This window comes from Catharus ustulatus, chromosome 13 (assembly GCF_009819885.2).
Source record: "Catharus ustulatus isolate bCatUst1 chromosome 13, bCatUst1.pri.v2, whole genome shotgun sequence".
Lineage (NCBI taxonomy): Eukaryota > Metazoa > Chordata > Aves > Passeriformes > Turdidae > Catharus > Catharus ustulatus.
The window spans coordinates 1,392,119-1,410,559 of NC_046233.1; the positions used below are offsets into that span (position 1 = coordinate 1,392,119).

The window sequence follows — 18,441 nt, forward strand, 5'->3', positions numbered from 1 at the left end:
ATGTCTCTGGACATGGATTTGTCTTGGCCCAGCACCTGCCTGCCCTTGGGAAATGGGGAACCAACTCATTGCTTTGCTGGTGTGTGAAGCTTTTCCTTTCTCCACTCAAGTGCTTTATCTGAACACTCTTCCTCTCCCAGTTCTCTCCCCCATCCCTCTGGGTGGGGATGACTCAGGCTGAGCCACCACAGTCCCACAGCCATTCAGCACACACATTTTTCCTCCTGAGCTGTCATTCATGGAAGAAGATGACACTAAAATATGCTACAGAAAGCACAGAATTGTTACACACCACTGCACAAAACCAAGAACCATTTCCAAGCAGAAGGGTAAGGAGCTGTCTGACCAACTTACCTCGGAATTTTTTGGGTGGGTTGTTAAGATCACCTGCTTCTGGCTGCACAACACACCGATCATCCACAAGGCTGCAAAGAAATGAGCACTGAAGTGAGACTCCATCCCTGCAGCCCCTTCCATCCTCCTCCACAAAACCAAAGTCGTTCGCTTGCAATATTTCATCCGAGTGGCCACTTCAGCAGAAGACATTCCCCAAATGCCAACTTATGCCAGATCTTTCTAAGAAGCATGCAGCTAATTTTTACTGTTGCCCAGAGCTATGCTCCTGGTAGGTGGGACAATAAATAAGTCATTGCTCCTGTGTTCTGCATCATCTTTCTGTCCCCTGCTCGAGGTGCAGACAGAACAGCCCATATTCTAGGGAGGTGACAGACAGCCTCAGGACAGTTCCTGCCTCTTGGACAGATTTGAGTCACGCTGAAAATGTGTTTATATGAATAGAGAACAGGAAAATATGGCAGCTATGCAAACTGGACACTGACCCTGTGACCCTCAAGTATTAAGAAATGGCAGGAACAGTCATTGCCACAATAAAGATTGACTCCTAAGGGAAAGGAAGGCACAAATGGAGCCTCCTGCTCACCAGCCAAACACAAGGTGAGCTGAGGGACTGAGCCAACCTCCTCCTGTTCTGCCAGGATGAGGGGAGCTGGACAAGCAAAGAGATTCCAAGGGGGAATGCCAGAGCTGCCTGTCCCTGCACAGCCCCCCAGGGTCAGCTGAAATCCCACAGAATAAAGGGAATTGTTAAGGAGCAGCTGCTCCCACTGCTCTGCCTGAGCAGCTTTGCATCAAGGTGGAATTGGGCTTTTCCCAAACACTGGAAAATGGCCCCTGTGACCAAACACTTTGGGGTTTGATTTGCTCCTGGATGTCTCAATTTGGCCCCTCACAACCAATCTGTCAAAGAGGCTTTCTACACCAACGTAGAAAGTAAAACTCCAAGGTCAAAGGCTTGAGAGGTCCATTCTCATGCAGAATCAGCTTGAGAAAGACTGAGACCTAGAATATGAGAGTTGTTCCTTGCAGAGGCTGCTCACATGCAGGGAGCATCTTGAGACAACAATTAGGGGAAATAAGGAAGTGCATGAAAATTAAGAGATCAGAGGAACTAAGAGGGCTCAACAGTTTTATGCATCTAAAATTTGCATATGCAAACATTCAGAGTTGCTTTTTCCCCATGGATTTTCTCCCTACTCACTACTATATACATAAATATATATATATAGGTGCTCCAGTGTGAATGGTATTAACATTTGAGCTGAAGCACCTGCTTCTGGTGAACAAAGTGCCAAAAGTATCAAGGAAAGAGGTTACTCTGATCATCCCATACAGATAATCTCAGTGCAATACCTCCCTCTCATCTGAGATTAAGTTGAAAGTAAAGAGGAACTTCCCAAAGCAGTAAGAGGAGAATTTGACAGGGTGAGAAACACAGAAGAGGATATATTGTACACCAGTAATCATCAAGATGACAGCACTGAGTTTGGGAAACAGCAAAAGTTCTGATTAAGCAACATGTCATGGGAATATTAAATAGGAACACTCTTCAGAGATTTAGGACAGCATTAGAATGGAGAGTGGTATCTGCTGCTCAACCTTCAGTAACCACATAACAAGTCATTACACATGGTTATGACATCAGACTGTCAAAACTCCACATGGGCTGGAGGACAATTACACCAACTCTTTCCTTTGCTGCTTTAATTTTCTCCAGGACAAAGACTAAATTAAATATGGGACAAAACTAATTCAATTACCAAGGCTTATTAAGATGAGAATGCATTTCATGTTTCACATAGCAATTAGGATTTCTGGCTTCAATCAGGCTCAGAGATATGTGGCCAGTATATAATGCAGTACCTTAAAACAGCACTAACCAAATCAAAGAGGAGGTTGAACACTGAGGGGTCTCATCAAGCCTAGGAAACACACGTGCTTGGGGCCTGTCATGTCCAAAAGGACTACCCATGGTGAAAAAAATATCTGCTCAGCAATGCCATCAGAAGCCACAGCCACTGCATACTGATCATCATGCACCGCATGGGATTCCGCATGGCACAACAACTTTCTACTCGGCCTGCAGTTATCGACTGCCAAACTCGCTTCAGGACTGGGAGGAAAAACAATAGGCAGATGTAGAGGATAATTCCTGTTGCCAGTGTTCAGCAGATAGTATTTGGCCCGTTACACAGCTGATCCAGGACTGCAGAGTGCACGTGTCATATTTGACGAGGCCCTGGGAAATTTGTCAAATACATTCGCCAAATACTATTCCAAACAACCCTACTTACTACATCCCCTGCTTTTAGCATACCTTCTTTCCTTTCTGGCAGCATCCCATATTTTCTTCTCTTTCCTATAATAGATCATGGTGCATCTTCAGTGTCTGCTTCCTTCTCTGCCCCCTTATTTTCCAGCATCCTAATAGCTAGAGGACTAAACCTACAAGTTAGTTTGGAGTCACTCAGGTGAGATCGTAGCCCATCGTTTGCTCTGAGGCACTTACCAGGATGCTGTCTGTGTACCCTGCTTGGGAGCTCCGTTTATCAGATGCATCTGGACTGTAGGCATCAAAAAAATGTGCTGTGACTGTACCCACCCTGAGGCCCTTAGGGCTACTGGAAATGAGAAAGAGCAGGTTGTGTGTGTGCCCCTGGTTGCTCCCTCCCTTGGGAACAGGGGCCAGAGGTGCTCCTGGAGCTTCTCACCCTGCAGGGAATCCTCCCCAGGCAGCTCCCAGCTGCTGGTGCTTGCAGAGGTTCCTCCTCAGCAGGATCAAACATTCCCTGAGCTGGGTTCCAATTCCATGGCTCTGCTCTGCCAGCTCGCCCTTTTTTTGGTTAATGGAGCAGCATTCACTGCTCCCTGCTCCAGAGCAGCTCTGCTGCAGAGCACCTGCTCTGTGTCCTCGTGGAAGGCAGCACAAAGGGGCTCTGTGGGGCAGGAGCTGGCACAACACAGCTCCCACTGCAGCTCCAGAGCTCTGGCAAAGCACAAGGGTCAGAACATGTGCTGCTTTGGTAGGAGGAAAACAATTTTGTTTGCAGGAGAAACCTCCAATTACACCTCAATTTTAAGAGCAAACTAGCTGTAGTGGGGAGTTGCTTGTACTTAAACCATTTGGCTCAGAGATTTGATATTATTTTTAAGATATATATCTACTTGAATTGCCTTTGCTACATCCACTCAGCAGAGTGCCCTGGGGTCTGCTCAGCCCTGCTGGGGGAAGGGCAGGAGGGACAGGACGGGACACACGGATGGACACGGGACAGACAACATGGAAATCATTGGATTGCATTCATTCCCCCTCTGCCCCTTCACCTGACAAAGTTCTTCCTCCCCACCAAGGACATGAAACTGCAGCACAGCCATTGATACACTCTCCAGCCTCCCAAAACCTTGCCATATTCACTTCAGGTCGTTTTTACATTTAGGGCCAAATCTATCCATCAAGCTCCCTTGCTTTAGCCAATATTCCCTGGGATCAGGCTCAGGAGAACCAGCTGAGCTCTGCTACTCCTTCTTGTGGTGTTTTTAATACAAGAGAACAGCTCTTCTTACCCCAAAGTGCTAATAAATCCATTTGTTGAGCCCTCTGCATAGAGAGAACAAATATCTCCAATATGAAGGAAGCTCGACATCTTGTCAGTCATCTCTGGCTTATTGCCCCTGGAAGGAAGAAGAATGAATAAAACACAACATTAATCAGGCAGAATTCCTTGGTGCAGCTACCAGAGGTTACAGCAACAGGGCCCTTTGCCTTTGATTGTTGGTTTGTTTGAAAAACAGCACAAGTCCTCACAGTGGAATTTCAGGTATCAAAGAAAACCCAGCACGCCACAGTGCTCCCTTGGAAAAATAAACCAGGGAAAAACAAGCAGCTCCTGGCATCCCATGGCACGTGGGACTGTTTCACAGGCAGGCATTCATCCCAGAGCATGCTGCATTTCAGTGCAGCTGCACCAGCCCCTTCCATCCCACTGCCAGAGGGAAGGGAACAGGGAGCTGCTCCAGTTTAAGGCATATTTGTATCTAAATCACATTTTGCTGGAATTAAAAGCAGGTTTAAGCATCCTTTAAAGGGTCTCTTTTGGGTTGGAATGGTGCTTCTGAGAAATTCCAAATATTGACCTAATTCATGGCAATGTTTTTTGGTCATGTCAGAGTTTTGTGGTGACAGCAGCAGCCTCCTGCTTACACCTGCAGGCCCAAAAGCAGAATTAGGTGAAGAGCAACTCAGCATGCCTGACAACAGATTTTGCATGTAAAAACAAAGATTAAGATTTTTCAAAGTCAAATGCTTTATCAGGAAACCAAATCCCTGTGAAATCAGTAATACTTCAATCCTGGGTTTAAAAGAGATGGTTTAAATGAAACACTGAGGAGACAGACACTGAGTGCTGCCAACCACCACTGTATTAACAACTTCATTTTCTCTAAAGCCCCAAGTCCAAATGACACAGAACCCACTTGTCACTTCAATAAATACAGAAAAAAAAGTGAGTTTGAATCTGTCACAGAACAGAGACAACACAAGCCTGGATAAAAAATGCAGCTGAACAGATTTTCAAAGACTTCTTCAAGCCCATTTACAGGTTTGCTGGAGATCCTCCCAAGCCCTGCTTTTTGATCACTGAGTTCAAAAGGCTCCAGCAGCTCCTGTGCTTGAGGTCTCCAACAGCAGGAGCACAAAGCTGCTCCTCCTGGCAGGCTGAGCCCTGCCAGCCAGCTCTGCCCAGGGCCAGGCTCCCACAGGTGAGGAGAGAACAGCTCAAAGCACTTCCAGCCTCCCTCTCCATCACACCCAGAGAGTTATAAATGGCCTAAGAGCAGGAGAACAGCACAGCAGGAAATTCTGCTTATTCCTGCCTGCACAGGGATAAATATCCCCTTTCCCTGGACATTGTCTTGTTTACCAAAAGCATTAGGACCAGCTTGTTAGGCAAGGCTGGAGCTCAGCAAGGACAAATTCATGGAGATCTAAAAGGTGAAGTTTGCAGCTATGGAAGGGCAATAAAAACCCACTAAAGTTACTTTTTTCTGCTGAAAAGCTCCAAGCAGCTCTCCCCCCTCACTCCCAAAGGATCTGTGCTGCTGGGAGTAACAACAACAACTTTTATTATTATTAAATCAAAGCACACCACAGACATTCTATCCCCCTCAATCTGTGCCACTGCTACAGTGAAAAACAAATCCAGGAAAACCAAAAGATAACAGAACAGGTTGATATGCAGGTAAAGGGGTCTCAGCTCCTCTGGAATCAAATTTAGGTGCAGAAAAACCAAACCCTTTGGCTCCAGGTTGCTTGTTAAATGCCAAGTCCTTCAGCCACTGCAAGCTACAGTCTGTTCCCATTCTTTCTTGATAAGTGGACAGAAAAACACTGCTACCTATTTTAAGATGTATGCCAAAAAACATACAGAAATATGTGCAGTGACTGAATTAGCAGCACTGGAAATACAACTTTCCCCATTTCCTGACTTGGATGTTAAACTACCCACTTCAGACTAAAAAACTTTTCATCCCTCAAAATTAGGCTCAGCCCTGAATTAATACAGCCCAAAGCAAAAGCTGTCTAAGCCAACAAAAACCACAGACACTTCCAAATTAACCCTTTCTACAATGGCATTAAGGTTTCCTTTCCAGGTTGTGAAGGGCATTACTCTTCCTCACAGGAGGCAGATGTTCACCACAGCTGTTCCCAAAGGAATGTGAAGGTCAAAATTATTGACTCTCATTTGAGATTTTTTTTCTTGGCAGAAAATAAAAAAATAATCTCAGACCATTGCCCAAAATCAGGCTCAGGGATGGAGAAAAACTCCTGAATTGCTTTCCAGGATACAGCCTCAATTTTCTTACATTTTCTTCACTGAGGAAGACCCCCATGATATTTTAACTGACAAATCATGATAGTGCAAACCCCTAAAAAAACCTCTTCTGCAATTTATTGACAATTGCTCTTAAAGAATGTTTATCAGCTTTGTTTATCACAGAGTTCTGGGTAACAGAAAGGTGAGTGTTAAGTTCAGGGAATTGAACTGCTGGGTTTTTCAGCAGATCCTTAGAATTTCTGGGTGAGCTGGCAAAGCCATCCCTGCAGAGCTGGGTTTGGGGTGCAGCCTGGAATCCCAGCCAGGAGAGCTCTGCTGCTCCCAGCTCAGCCCTGCTGGAGTCAGGCTTCACAAAGGGCTGATTGGGCTAAAACAACCTCATTTCCCAAGGCTTGGCTGAGGATTAATCACCTGCAAGTCCTCACTCCCCCTTCTCCTGTATTTCTGTTCTAACACCCATCAGTGTGATGCCATCTCCCACACACCAGGACATGCTCCACCACTTTGAGCCAATTCCCACCGGGGTCAGCCTCCTATAAAACACTGATTTATCCTCAGGCTTCCCCACAGCCCAAATGAACACTGGTTGCATCTATTCTTTAATAGCCACAACCAGTGCCCCTGCCATCCCTCCCTCAAAAGCTGCTGCTCAGCTTGGCCAGAGCTCAGAGCAGGCTGCACTGGCAGATGGAGAAGGGACCTGGGGACCCCACAGACCTCCCCACACAGGAGGGACAGAATCACTGCCACACTGATCCAGCTCCAAAGCTTTTCACACTCTCCTCACAAGGGACAACAAAATCACTCCAGTTACTGGCACCAAGCACTAAATCAGCCACCTCAAATGGAGAATTTTCTACCTCTGACAGCTGGGAAATGTGAAGCAAAAAGTAAAACTGGAAAGTTTTCACCAGCAAAGTTTTCAGGTACCCAGTTTGAAAACCTTTTTCTAAAAGATGCTGTCAACAACAGCTGACCACACTAATCCTCCCAAAACCAGGCCTCTGTGGGGGTCATCTTTGATTATTTTCTTCAGCAGCACAAGCCAGAAGCGGAGGCAGTAAAAACCTGTCAGCCTTGGCACATTTCTCCAAAGTTCACAGCCCAGGGAGACAGGAGGGACTGAGCAGAGCAGGTTTGCTCCTTGACACATCAGTCAGAGCACCCATGTGTGTCCCCCTGGCTGTGGAGGGGACACTTCCCTCCCCAGGGCACTGACCACAGACAGGGGTGACCATCAGAACCCCTGGAAGTGCAGGACAGGAGGATTTTCTCACTCCCAGCACCTGGTTCTCACGGGTACTGCACAATCTCAGTGCTCCAAAGGCAATTGTGCTCCATAGACAAATACAACCATTACCCCTCTATTTATTTATTTTAGATATGCCAGTGCCAAGAGCAACTGATTTATACTAGAGGAGGGGAGGGCCCTGAGAGAACATTTGCAGCTATTCTGTGCATAATCCCAGTTTTAATGGACCTCTCAGAGCCTTGCAAGAGGGGAGTCCTGCAGGAAATTCATCCTGTTCCACCCAAACACAGCAGCGTTACCCAGGGAGCACTGTCCTCCTCTTCCCCTTAAACACTGCAGGAAAAACAGATTCCCTCCAGGTAAACCCACTGAAAAAAATCAAAGATGAAGCACTGATAAGCATGGCATTATCCAGCAAAAAATGAAGCCAGGTTTCTCCAAGCAGCTTAACTCAGGTGGCAGCAATGTCAACAGCAGCAATCCAAATTTAAAAATAATGCTCCTTTCCCACTAAGATGAAGATTCTAATTTTAACAGACAGAAGGACTTGCCAGACTATGAAAGAAACATGAACTAAAAGTGGACTGTACATTGAGAAGTTAACTATAGACATCAAAAAAATCCTGAGATAGGAACATTCTACTGTATTTTTTTTAAGCCCTGAAAGCCTGAATTTTTCTAATTATGTTGGTGATTGTTTCCTCATGTCTCTATCAGTTAGGGTATGTTTTATATACAGTTTATCTGCAGAGGAAAACACAAGCAAGTTTCTGTTTAAGAAACTGAACAAAACAAATAAACATAGAAATCTGCTGAATTTCATGTGAATTCCAAGGAACTGGCCTGTCAGTTTTTTCTGCCAGCTCTGCTCCATGGGGCTGGATCTGAACATGCATTAGTTAAACAAAACCCAGCAAAAGCTGCTCTCCAGCCCAGGAGTTTCAGAGCTTTCCCCTCCTACAATCCCAAATCTGCAGCAGGAATTTGATCTTCTGACTGCACAGAAAGCGACACAGCTCCAGGGCTCAGCTCTGATTATTTCCTACTGCAGATTACCTCGTGTGTGTCTTCAAAACAAAGCTGCTTCTCCTGCAGCAAGGAGGACTGAACAGAACCAGTTCTGAGGTTTGTCCCCAAAGCCAGGAGAAGCTCAGCACACACTGAATGTTTCCCACCAGCTCTCAGACTCTGCTGTATTTTAGGGCACATGCTCAGCCTAATGGCCTTGAATAAGCCAGGATAAGCTTAATATAGTGCCTGAAATTCAATCCTTTTTCTCATGAAAACACATTTCACAGCAGCAGTTTCAGCAGGATTAGCAGGGAAAACACTGAAATCAAGCTGACTGCTCAGTACCCAGTACCTCAGTGAGACAGCTGCCTTTTGAAACTCTCTGCAAACATTTCACACTAATTCCTCCCATCACTCATCTCCCTCCCCATGCTAAGTCAGAAAAACCAGGTTTCAGGAGCTGGGAGTTTGCTTTCCTTGAAGAGCTGAGTCAAAGCCCTGTTTGAAGTCCCCTGTTTGTGACAACATCCCTGCACTGTCATTCCTCATCTCCAGCATTTCTGAAAAGGCTTTTTCAAAGAATCCAAAGCTGCTTCCCCGATTCTGTGTCTCACACGTCTGCTTTGTGTGGGATTTTAATTCTTTACCCTGCGACTGCAAATCCTGTTTGTAAAATAAAGCAGCCCAAATGTGTCTGATTGCCGACTGCCTGACTCCCAGCAACTGGGATACAAATCACTGTGTCTTTCTAAGATGCTTCTAATGATGTTTATTTGGAGCAAACAGGGAAAAAAAAACTCCTTGCTGTGCCCTGCAGTCCCAGGATGCACTCAGGTCTCTGATTTCCACTGTGGTTTAGTGCTCAATTCAATAAACACTGGCAATTTTATATGCACTGGTACCAAAACTGGAGCAGCACTTTATCAAAGCCTTCTTCACTATCTCAGTTAAGAATAGAATCTCAAACTGTACTTCAGAGTTTCAACTTCATTACTGCCGACAGGAAATTCCAGAGTGAAAGTTTAATTCTGTTTCAGTTTTTGACAGAAACAAGAGCAGAGTTTAAGGGAAGAGAGACAACAAAGAGGCAAACACAAAGAGCTGCTTAATGGCATAAGCAGAATCATCCAGAAATGAACAGATCTGAGAAGCCCCAAGACCAGGTAGGTCTGTGCTTGAATTAAATGGAATCAGGTCATTAATACTGGTAAATTAGGCCAAGCATGCTAACATTTTTTAAATGCAGCCAAACCCTGCATTATACTGAAAATCCAGTGCTTAGATAATCTGGTAAATCCAAATTTTACAAGATTACTTGGCTGAACATTTGGCCCCATAGACTAATCAAGAATTCATGTGGGTTTTTTTGGCTAACACCCACAGAGCATTCAGTATTTTCACAGGTGCAGCTAACTTGAAAATCTGAACCCAAACCTGAGGTTTCTCATTCTTATTTCAGAAAAAAATGGAAGGTTTCCTCCCTGAGGACACAAAGAAAGATTCCTAAGAATCCCATTAAAACAGCCAAAGAAGGGAGGAAGTGCTTTATTTAAAAGCTCACCCAGTGAATAATCACTGTGCTGGGGCTGAGGACAGAGCTCTGTCATCTGCAAAGCTTCTGACTTAGCAAATCTAAAAGGAGCTCCTTGCACTCGCCAGGGAAAGGCAAATCCAGGGATTTTGGGATGTGGAGCAGGATCCTCACACACCTGCAGTGAGACAGTGCTCCTTTCATGCACATGGAGTTCCATTTCACAGATTACACTTGAAATTAAAAAAAAAAAAAACCTATCAGTGCAGTACATTTATCTACCACAGGATCTTGTTTTGCCTTCAGCTACAACCTTTCATGGCCAGGAGGCTGCTCTCAGCCACACATGGGCAGATGAACCGTTAGATTAAGGAGGAGAAATGCACTTTTCTCAGACAAACTATTTTGCCTCCTGACGCTTAAAACGCAGATTTTTTTTTTTTCTCCAATTTCCAGGCTGAGCAGGCAAGGTGGAGGCTGGGAAAGAAGGGAAGGAGGGAGAAGCACAGCACTGTGACTTTCTCAAGGACATGCAGCAGGTCAGACTCAGAGCCCAGATCTGAATCCAGGTCTCCCAAATCCCCATCCACCAGCTCACACTCCCCTCTGCTCCCAGGAGGGAGATCAGCCTCACTGCACATCTAATCAAGCACACACTTCCCCTTCCTCTAAAAATAATTAAAAAGAGGAGTGTAAATTCACACAGCATGATGAGGGCCAAGTTAATTATGTTCTATTCATACTATTTGTCACTCTACAGATAAATAGATTTTATTATATCAGTGATAAAGTTATTCAGAACTTACTACTTCTTCATAGGTGCAACAGCAGTTTGAGACAACAGATAAAGCAACTCATTTCAGTAACTTTAACCTCAATAAAACCTCAGTACAGGAAAGCAAACATGCACAGTGTCCTTTTCTCCTTAGAAAGGGCACCTGCCTTTTTCTTTTTTAATTATTGGCCCAGTGCAACCAGACAAGCTAGTTACAGCAAATTCAGGTCAAAAGCATGGAAATGACACTGTGACAGCAATCCCTTCCACAGCAGCCACTGACTGAGGTAACAAACACAACTGACAGGTCCTATTGACAGACAGCTGGAAAAAAAAATCTATTAGAGACACACTGTCAGGGGAAAAAGATCATTTTTTGTTCCAAACCAAGCACGACCTGACAGCATCTCCTCAATCCCATGAAAAGTAAGGAGCACTCAGTGAAGCTGACACTTGCTGAAGCCCATCCTCGCTGGCTCCAGCCCTGCTGGGAGGAGGCAGCCTGGACGTCAGCCTCTGGACGAGGCCCCTATGAGCACACAATGTTTTCCAGCATATTTCTATCAGGGAGAGAGCTGGAACACGCCAAAAGGACCAGGACAACCAATGTCATGGGGAAAAGAGAGCAAGCTGGGTTTATTATACCAACTGGAGTTTGGCCAAGGAACAAAGATGGCCAGGGAAGAAGAGGGCACAGAGCAGTCCCAATGTCACTTTGTGTGGCCAGGGAGCTGCTGAGGGGCTGGGTCCTGCACCCCAGTGCCCACACCAAGCCCCCAGACCCCCTGAATGAACAGGGCAGCTCCCACCAGCCCCCATTCCCTGCAGTGTTCACCCCTGTGTCCCCATCCCCTGCACTGCTCACCCCCATCTCCCCATCCCCTGCAGTGTCACCCCTGTGTCCCCATCCCCTGCACTGCTCACCCCCGTGTCCCCAGCCCCTGCAGTGTCACCCCTGTGTCCCCATTCCCTGCAGTGCTCACCCCCGTGTCACTATCCCCTGCAGTGCCACCCCTGTGTCCCCATCCCCTGCAGTGTCACCCCTGTGTCCCCATCCCTTCCAGTGCTCACCCCTGTGTCCCCATCCCTGGCAGTGTCACCCCCATGTCCCCATCCCCTCTGGTACCGCACCTCGGCGGGGGCTCCCTCTCCTCCATGGTGGTCCCGCTGTCAGTCTCCAGGGTTGGGCTTGGCAGGGCGTCCCCCAGCACCTTTGGGTCCCCTCTGGCAGTGAAGCCAAGGCTCCTGTCCCGCTGGGCAGCCAGCCCCTGCTGCTGCTGGTGTCCCCAGGCAGGCGCCTCCTGAGCGCTGTCCCTCCCGGACACCTGCGCTGGCTCCGGCTCTCCGGATAAAACCTCAGCCCAAGAGGAGGAGCCAGTGCCAGCACATGATGAGCACGTGTGGAGGGCCACTGGTGGCCAGGGGACCTACTTTGAGCTCCAAAGCCCTGATGGGCTGGGCTGCTTTACAGATGAAGGCTCCAGTTCCCAGGCTGGCTTGTACCTGTTGGCCTCCCAACTGTAATTTTCTAGAAGGCAAAGGTTCAAGATGCTGAACCACCCACGAGCATTAGCGTCTGAATCTACTGAACTCTTAACAGAGGAGCAGCCAAGGATTGCAGAGTTGTTTTAACCAGAGGTTTTGAATTAACCCTTCAGATCAAGCACCATCAGCCAGCTGAGCTCGGTGTCTGCATCTGTGGCCATGTGTTTATCCTTGAGTGGGATGCAGATGGGACAGAGCTGGACTGCAAACAAAGCTTTCTTCTTCACAACTTCTTGGCTGACTCCTGAATTTCTGAAGGAGTGGACAGGATGGGCCAAGGCACAAAAGAAGTGTTTATAAAAGTTTCATGCAAAACTGCTACTAAACAATTCCATAAAATAAAAAACAAAGTACAGCCTTTGGGCAGCAGCCATTTTTTGGCCTGCTATGATCAGAAATTTCCTCCATGTGCATACTCAGAGATCATCATCTTCTGACCACAGACAGCACACACAGGATGAGGAGAGGATGAGCTGCCTGTGCCCATCGTGACACTGGGCTCAACCAACCAAGCCCCTTCCCTCAGAGCTCAGCATCACATCACTGCAAAAGCAGAGGCGTTATCTAACATCCTAACCCAGAAACATCTGGCATTTCCATTTCTCAGAGCTATTCCCCCTCCTTTGATCACCTCTGCAGCCACATGATCAGAGAGTCACAGACTGGTTTGGCTTGGAAGGGACCTGAGAGATCTTCTCATTCCTCTCCCTTCCACTGTCCCAGGCTGCTCCAACCTCTGCCCAGCCTGGCCTTGGGCACTTGCAGGGAAGATTTCAGTGGGATATGAGCACTCAGCTTCCTGCAGTACTCTTCATGTTGGTGTTCTGGCACGTGAGGATGCAATTACATGGCCACAAGCCACAAATCCCCAAATAACACAGACTTCCATGCACATTTCCAACCCATTTTTCACTCCAGAGGGTTAACTTGCTCAGATATCAACTGACATTTTATTCTCCATAGAATGCTGCTAGGAAGTTCTGATCCAAGTTTTGACAAGACTAACCAAAACCACAAGCATGAAAATGAAACTCCTGAGTTCAGAACCCACAGCTGAACGTTGCAGCTTTCCTTGCTGGAATTACAGTTCCTGTGGTTTCCATTTCATCTTTTTCACAGAAGAGAATCCCAGAGTGGTTTGGGCTGGAAGGAACCTCGAAGATCATCTCATTGCTCCCCCTGCCATGGGCAGGGACACCTTCCACCACCCCAGGCTGCTCCAAGCCCTGTCCAGCCTGGCCTTGGACACTGCCAGGGATGAAGCAGCCACGGATTCTCTGAGCAAATTTAATCCCATAAACCACAGCTGCCCTGAAGACCCGAAAATGTACTGTCTCAACAGGTACAGCACAAGCAAGAGCACACAAGGAGCCTCTGGATGCCTCTGCCAATCTAAGAAGTAGTTGCAGCACCCTGGAAAGAGGGATCTGCCTCCATCCCCAGCCACTGCCCGCCCTTGCCAAGACACAGAGCGAGGCAATAATTGCTGTAGTGCTTCTGTAGTGTCCGTGGGGAGCAGAAATTAGACAGGAATATCGAGCCAGATCAAAGCTCGTGCAGTTTTGGCATCCTGCCTCGTGCAGCAGCCTCCAGGAGAGGCTGGGCGGAAGAGCACAGGAATCACTTGGAACAGCCACGGACACAGCCAGCATCCGGCCCTGCACACAGGGACACTCTGCTGCTCTTCCCAGCTGTAAAGCAGCACCTGGCCCCACCCAGCACAGCCCACTGCACCCAACTGGGCAGCTTTCCACTCCCCCTGTGCATTATCACACACAAACAGCACAGAAAAAGGCTCCAGACCACCCAAAGCACCTCCAGTCTCTGCTGCTATCTTAGCAGAAGAAACTCATTTGGGACATAGTAATGCAGATTTTTAGGAATCAGCATTTACACCACGGTCTCATTGTGATTTTACATTTATGTAACCTTCTAGCAGCACATGATTTTCTGCCTCTAAACCCTTTGGTCTCCCTAAGCTGCTTTGGTGAGGCCGCCTTCCCTCACACTCACCCACGGGCAAGCCAGCAGCTCGTCTACCAGCTACTACAGAGCCACTACCCTCATCCCACCTCCCACGGGAGCCTCACATTCCTCCTGGCTTTAAGACAATCCTACAACTACAACTGTCTTGTATTTATGGGGTAATAATGTCTCAAAGACTCCCAGTACACTTTGCAAGTTGACACATCAGATATTCCAAAGGAGTTTGCTGTGCACTGAGGAATCACCAAAGTCAACAAACCAGGATCGTGGAAGCTGGAAAAGACCTCCCAGACATCAGGTTAAACTGATAGCACTATGTCCACTCAGCCATGTCAGGAAGAGCCACATCTGCTCAATCTTTGAACACCTGCAGGGATGGGAACTCTACAGCTTCCCTGGGCCCATTGCAGTGCTTGAAAACACTTTCAAGTTATTGTTCCTAATATTTAACCCAAGTCTCTCCTCCTGTCCCTGTCCCCAGAGTCCAAACCCCCCTGGCTGTCCCCTCCTGTCAGGGAGTTGTGCTGAGCCAGAAGTTCCCCCTGAGCCTCCTTTTCTCCAGGCTGAGCCCCCCCAGCTGCTTCTGGACCCTTCCCCAGCTCCATTTCCCCTCTCCAGCCCCTCGGTGTTTTTCTTGCACTGAGCTGCCCCAGCAGTGGGACAAGAACTGCCCTGCTCCTGATGGACACCAGTGCTGGGACAGCTCAGGTGGAACTGGTCTCTTTGCCCACCTGGGCACAAACAAGCCCAGGTGAGCAAGAGCAGCTACACCTGCTCCAGGAGCTCATCAGAACAAGCAACACCTGCTCTTCTGATGGCTCCAGTTCAAGGACAGGTACCAGACAAAGGCTCAGGATTTCTGGGATCTGCTTTAATCCTGCTTGACAGCACTGAACAAGAAGTTCCACCTCAATGCTGTCCACTTCACACCTCACCAGGAGAGACCAGCTCATGTGATGAGAAGCAGTTAAAAGGAGCTTCTGCTTCCAGGACAGAGTTCTGGACCACCCCAGTTTGACCAGCCCCTGGGACTGTTCCCTTTTCTCTCCACACACACTGTCCTGGAGGAGCTGGATCCCCAAAATTCACCCCAAACCTACCACCCCTGCAGGTGCCCTGTTCTCGTGCTTGCCATGCTGTCAGGGACATGCAGTGCTGTCTCGACCAGAGGAGTTAGTACAAAATCCCAGCAGGACCTCACAGCACACAGCAGCAGGACATTGAGGTTTGCAGCTCTCACTCTGAGCTGCCTCACTGGTCAGCTGCCAGGACCTGAGATTATTTCTTCACTTAATTTGTGCACTTTGTAGACTATGCTACATCAAAACAGGTTTGTTGAGGGAACATGAGGGGATTGATGGTGCTGTGGGTAAGATCATGTCACAGAACCACTGAGGATGGAAAAGACCTCCAGGATCATCAAGTCCCAGCCAAGCCCAATCCTCACCTTGCCCAGAGCACTGAGTGCCACATTCCTTGGATACCCCCAGGGATGGGGATTCCACGACCTCCCTGGGCAGTTCCAAAGCCTGACAGCCCTTTTATGAAGAAATCCTCTCAATATTACACTTCTCATTATAACCACAGATCACAACTGTCCCTTACACCCCCTCCACCCTGTTCATCACCAGGACAGCTCCATTCATCCAAACCTGCAGCTCCACCAACCATCACCAAAGAAACACCCCAAATGTCCCCATCCTGTGCTCTTCACTGAGGCCTTCTCCACCCTCCAAGGATGGTGTACAGGATTAGCACATCTCATAAAAACCATTTCCCCAAGCTAAACTCCACCCCACGATTGCAAAGGCAAACCAAAGTTACTCTTGTTTGTTTACTTCCTAATTTATGAAACCCTGTACGAGGAAACAATTGTGCAGGCTTAATCAACACTGCAAAACAAGCAGATGGGGGAAAAACACTCATCTAAGCAAACACTCTAATCTTGGGGAAATAAGGTATTTTAACAAGAAAAATCTCTACTATTGACAAACAAGAGGCAGCTTAAAGAAAACATTAGAAATAATCAGCTCAGGATCAGCTTGCTTTGAAACACTGGAGCTGTGGTTTTATTTCCACAGTGATTCCTTGTTTTGGTTTAGGCACTCAGCACAACAGCTTCAACACAAGCTGCATCCCACAGCAGTGAATTCTCAGGTTTGCTTCACCAGGTGTCCTGCCAGCCCTGAATTTTGGCCTTAGCAATGCCACCAGCTTTCTGCATCACTGAACAACCAGAGCTCAGCCACACCACCCTGCAGCCCTGGTATTGCTTCAGGCACTTCCACCAGCAAAACCACCAGGCACTTAGAGCATGTAATAGCTGCTGAGTGAAGAAATTGGTGTAAATCAAGGCACAGAAAAGAAACCAACGAGAAATCCAGTGCCTGGTAGCCCATTAACTTGGCCACAGAGGAATTAGAGAGGGAAAGGAAGGGATATTGGCCTCACATGGCATCCCACACTCACACAGCTGAGCCCTGGGAAAGAAAACAGCTCCACCATGGGCCCCTGGCCTGGGCTGCCACTCAGCCAATGCTCTGGCTCAACAGGTCTGGAAATCCTGGGATACCAGGCAAATTTCTGAGCCCAGGAAAAGAGCATCAAAGACAAATAACTAAACACACTTTAAGAAATTAAACATGGGCAAAGGTATCGACCCTCACTAAGAAATAAAACCAATGACTCCCACACATACTACTCCCCCATACGACTTGCAGTCACTAAATTCTCTTCAGGCAAAGATCTGGATTGTATTAGCCACGTTCTCCCCTGCTGATCTGTGAGCAGCAGGACCGCAGCCCGATCCCTCTGTGGCTGTGCAGGCACGGAACCGCTGCACGGCAATAAATTAAACTCAACCCTTTCACCTGTTGGAGTCTTTTAAGGCAAACTCCTGGGAGCCAGAGCGAACCCACCTGGGGCAGGAGGGGAAAGGCTGAGCCAGCCCCAGCTGGTCCCGCTGCAATGAGGATTTTCCCTCGGGGGAAAAAAACCCGGAGCCCCGAACAGCAACAGGCACGGGGAGCCCCAGCAGAGCCCGGGCACAGCCGGCCCCAAACAACCCGCAGGAGTCGGGCACGGAGCCGTGCAGCCGCCCGGGATCAGGGCACATCCCACGTACACGCATGGGGAATGCACATGTGCCCCCACCCCTTCCCCCGCCGAAGTCCAGTTATTGTAGTCCAGGAAACAGCCAAATATTTGGCCTGTCAGGCCAGTCACCGGGACCCTCCGAAACATCCACCCACAGCTGCCCGCTTTTTGACCATTTAAGAGGAAGATCGCCCATAGCCAAGTCCCCATCGGCGCTCACGAGTGTTTACATAACGCGAAACATCCCTCTCGGCTGAGCCCCGAGCACGGGGGTAAAAGCACGGGGGTAAAAGCACGGGGAAAGTTGGAGCGGACGCGCAGCTCCGCTGCCGATCCCGCGGGGTCCGGGAGATGGGAGCCCGGCCCGGCAGCGCTGCGGGACCCGCCGGGAGGGCGGAGGGGGCTCTGCTCGGTCCTGCGAGGGCTGCGGCGGCCGGGCATCCCCGCCGAGCATGGGGATGCATCCCTGCATAGCAGCGGGCAGCACTCCCGGCTATCCCCGCCTAGCAACGAGCTGCATCCCCGGCCATCGGCGCCCAGCACCCGGCTGCATCCCGCGGGATGCGGGACGGGGCTGCCCCGGTGTTCTCACCGCCTCCCTCCCTGCCCCGCCGTGCCCGTTCTCTCCCGGCCGTACCTGGCTGCGGAGGCGGCGGGGCGGGCTATAGACGGCTCGGCAGCCCCATTCCGGCGGCGCTCCCGGTCCCGCTCCCGGTCCCGCTCCCGGAGGCTGCGCCCGCCGCCGCCTCAAGTGCGCGTCCACATGGTCACTGCGCTCCGTGCCCGCCGCCGCGCCTTAAATAACGCACGGGGCACGCTGGGAAACCGAGTCCTGCCGCCAACGCACTGCCACGGGGGGGCGGCCCGCAGGACTACAGCTCCCAGCGTGCCCCGCGCCGCGCTCCGGCAGCGGAGACCCTCGGGTCCGTGCGGGCAGGGATGGGGATGGATCCCCGGTCTCTGTGGTCAGGGATGGGGGTGAACCCCCGGCTCTGTGCGGTCAGTAACGGGGATGGACCCCCTGTCCGTGCGGTCAGGGATGGGGATGGACCCC

General features: G+C 49.0%; 1 protein-coding gene across 9 annotated transcripts in view; it reads right to left on the reverse strand.

The window, feature by feature from the left end:
- ITPR1 (inositol 1,4,5-trisphosphate receptor type 1) overlaps positions 1 to 18,096 on the reverse strand; it is a 161,798-nt gene extending 143,702 nt beyond the window's left edge. For 7 of the 9 annotated variants that reach the window (XM_033071749.2, XM_033071748.2, XM_033071742.2 and 4 more), the window contains exons 1-3: positions 4,163 to 4,181; positions 3,922 to 4,029; positions 355 to 425 (exon numbers count right to left, since the gene is read on the reverse strand). In XM_033071749.2, coding sequence (XP_032927640.1) covers positions 355 to 425; positions 3,922 to 4,013 — 163 coding nt within the window. In that variant the 5' untranslated portion in view covers positions 4,014 to 4,029; positions 4,163 to 4,181. The other 2 variants (XM_033071744.2, XM_033071745.2) reach the window with 2 other exon arrangements.
- Between the last annotated feature and the right edge of the window lie 345 nt (positions 18,097 to 18,441).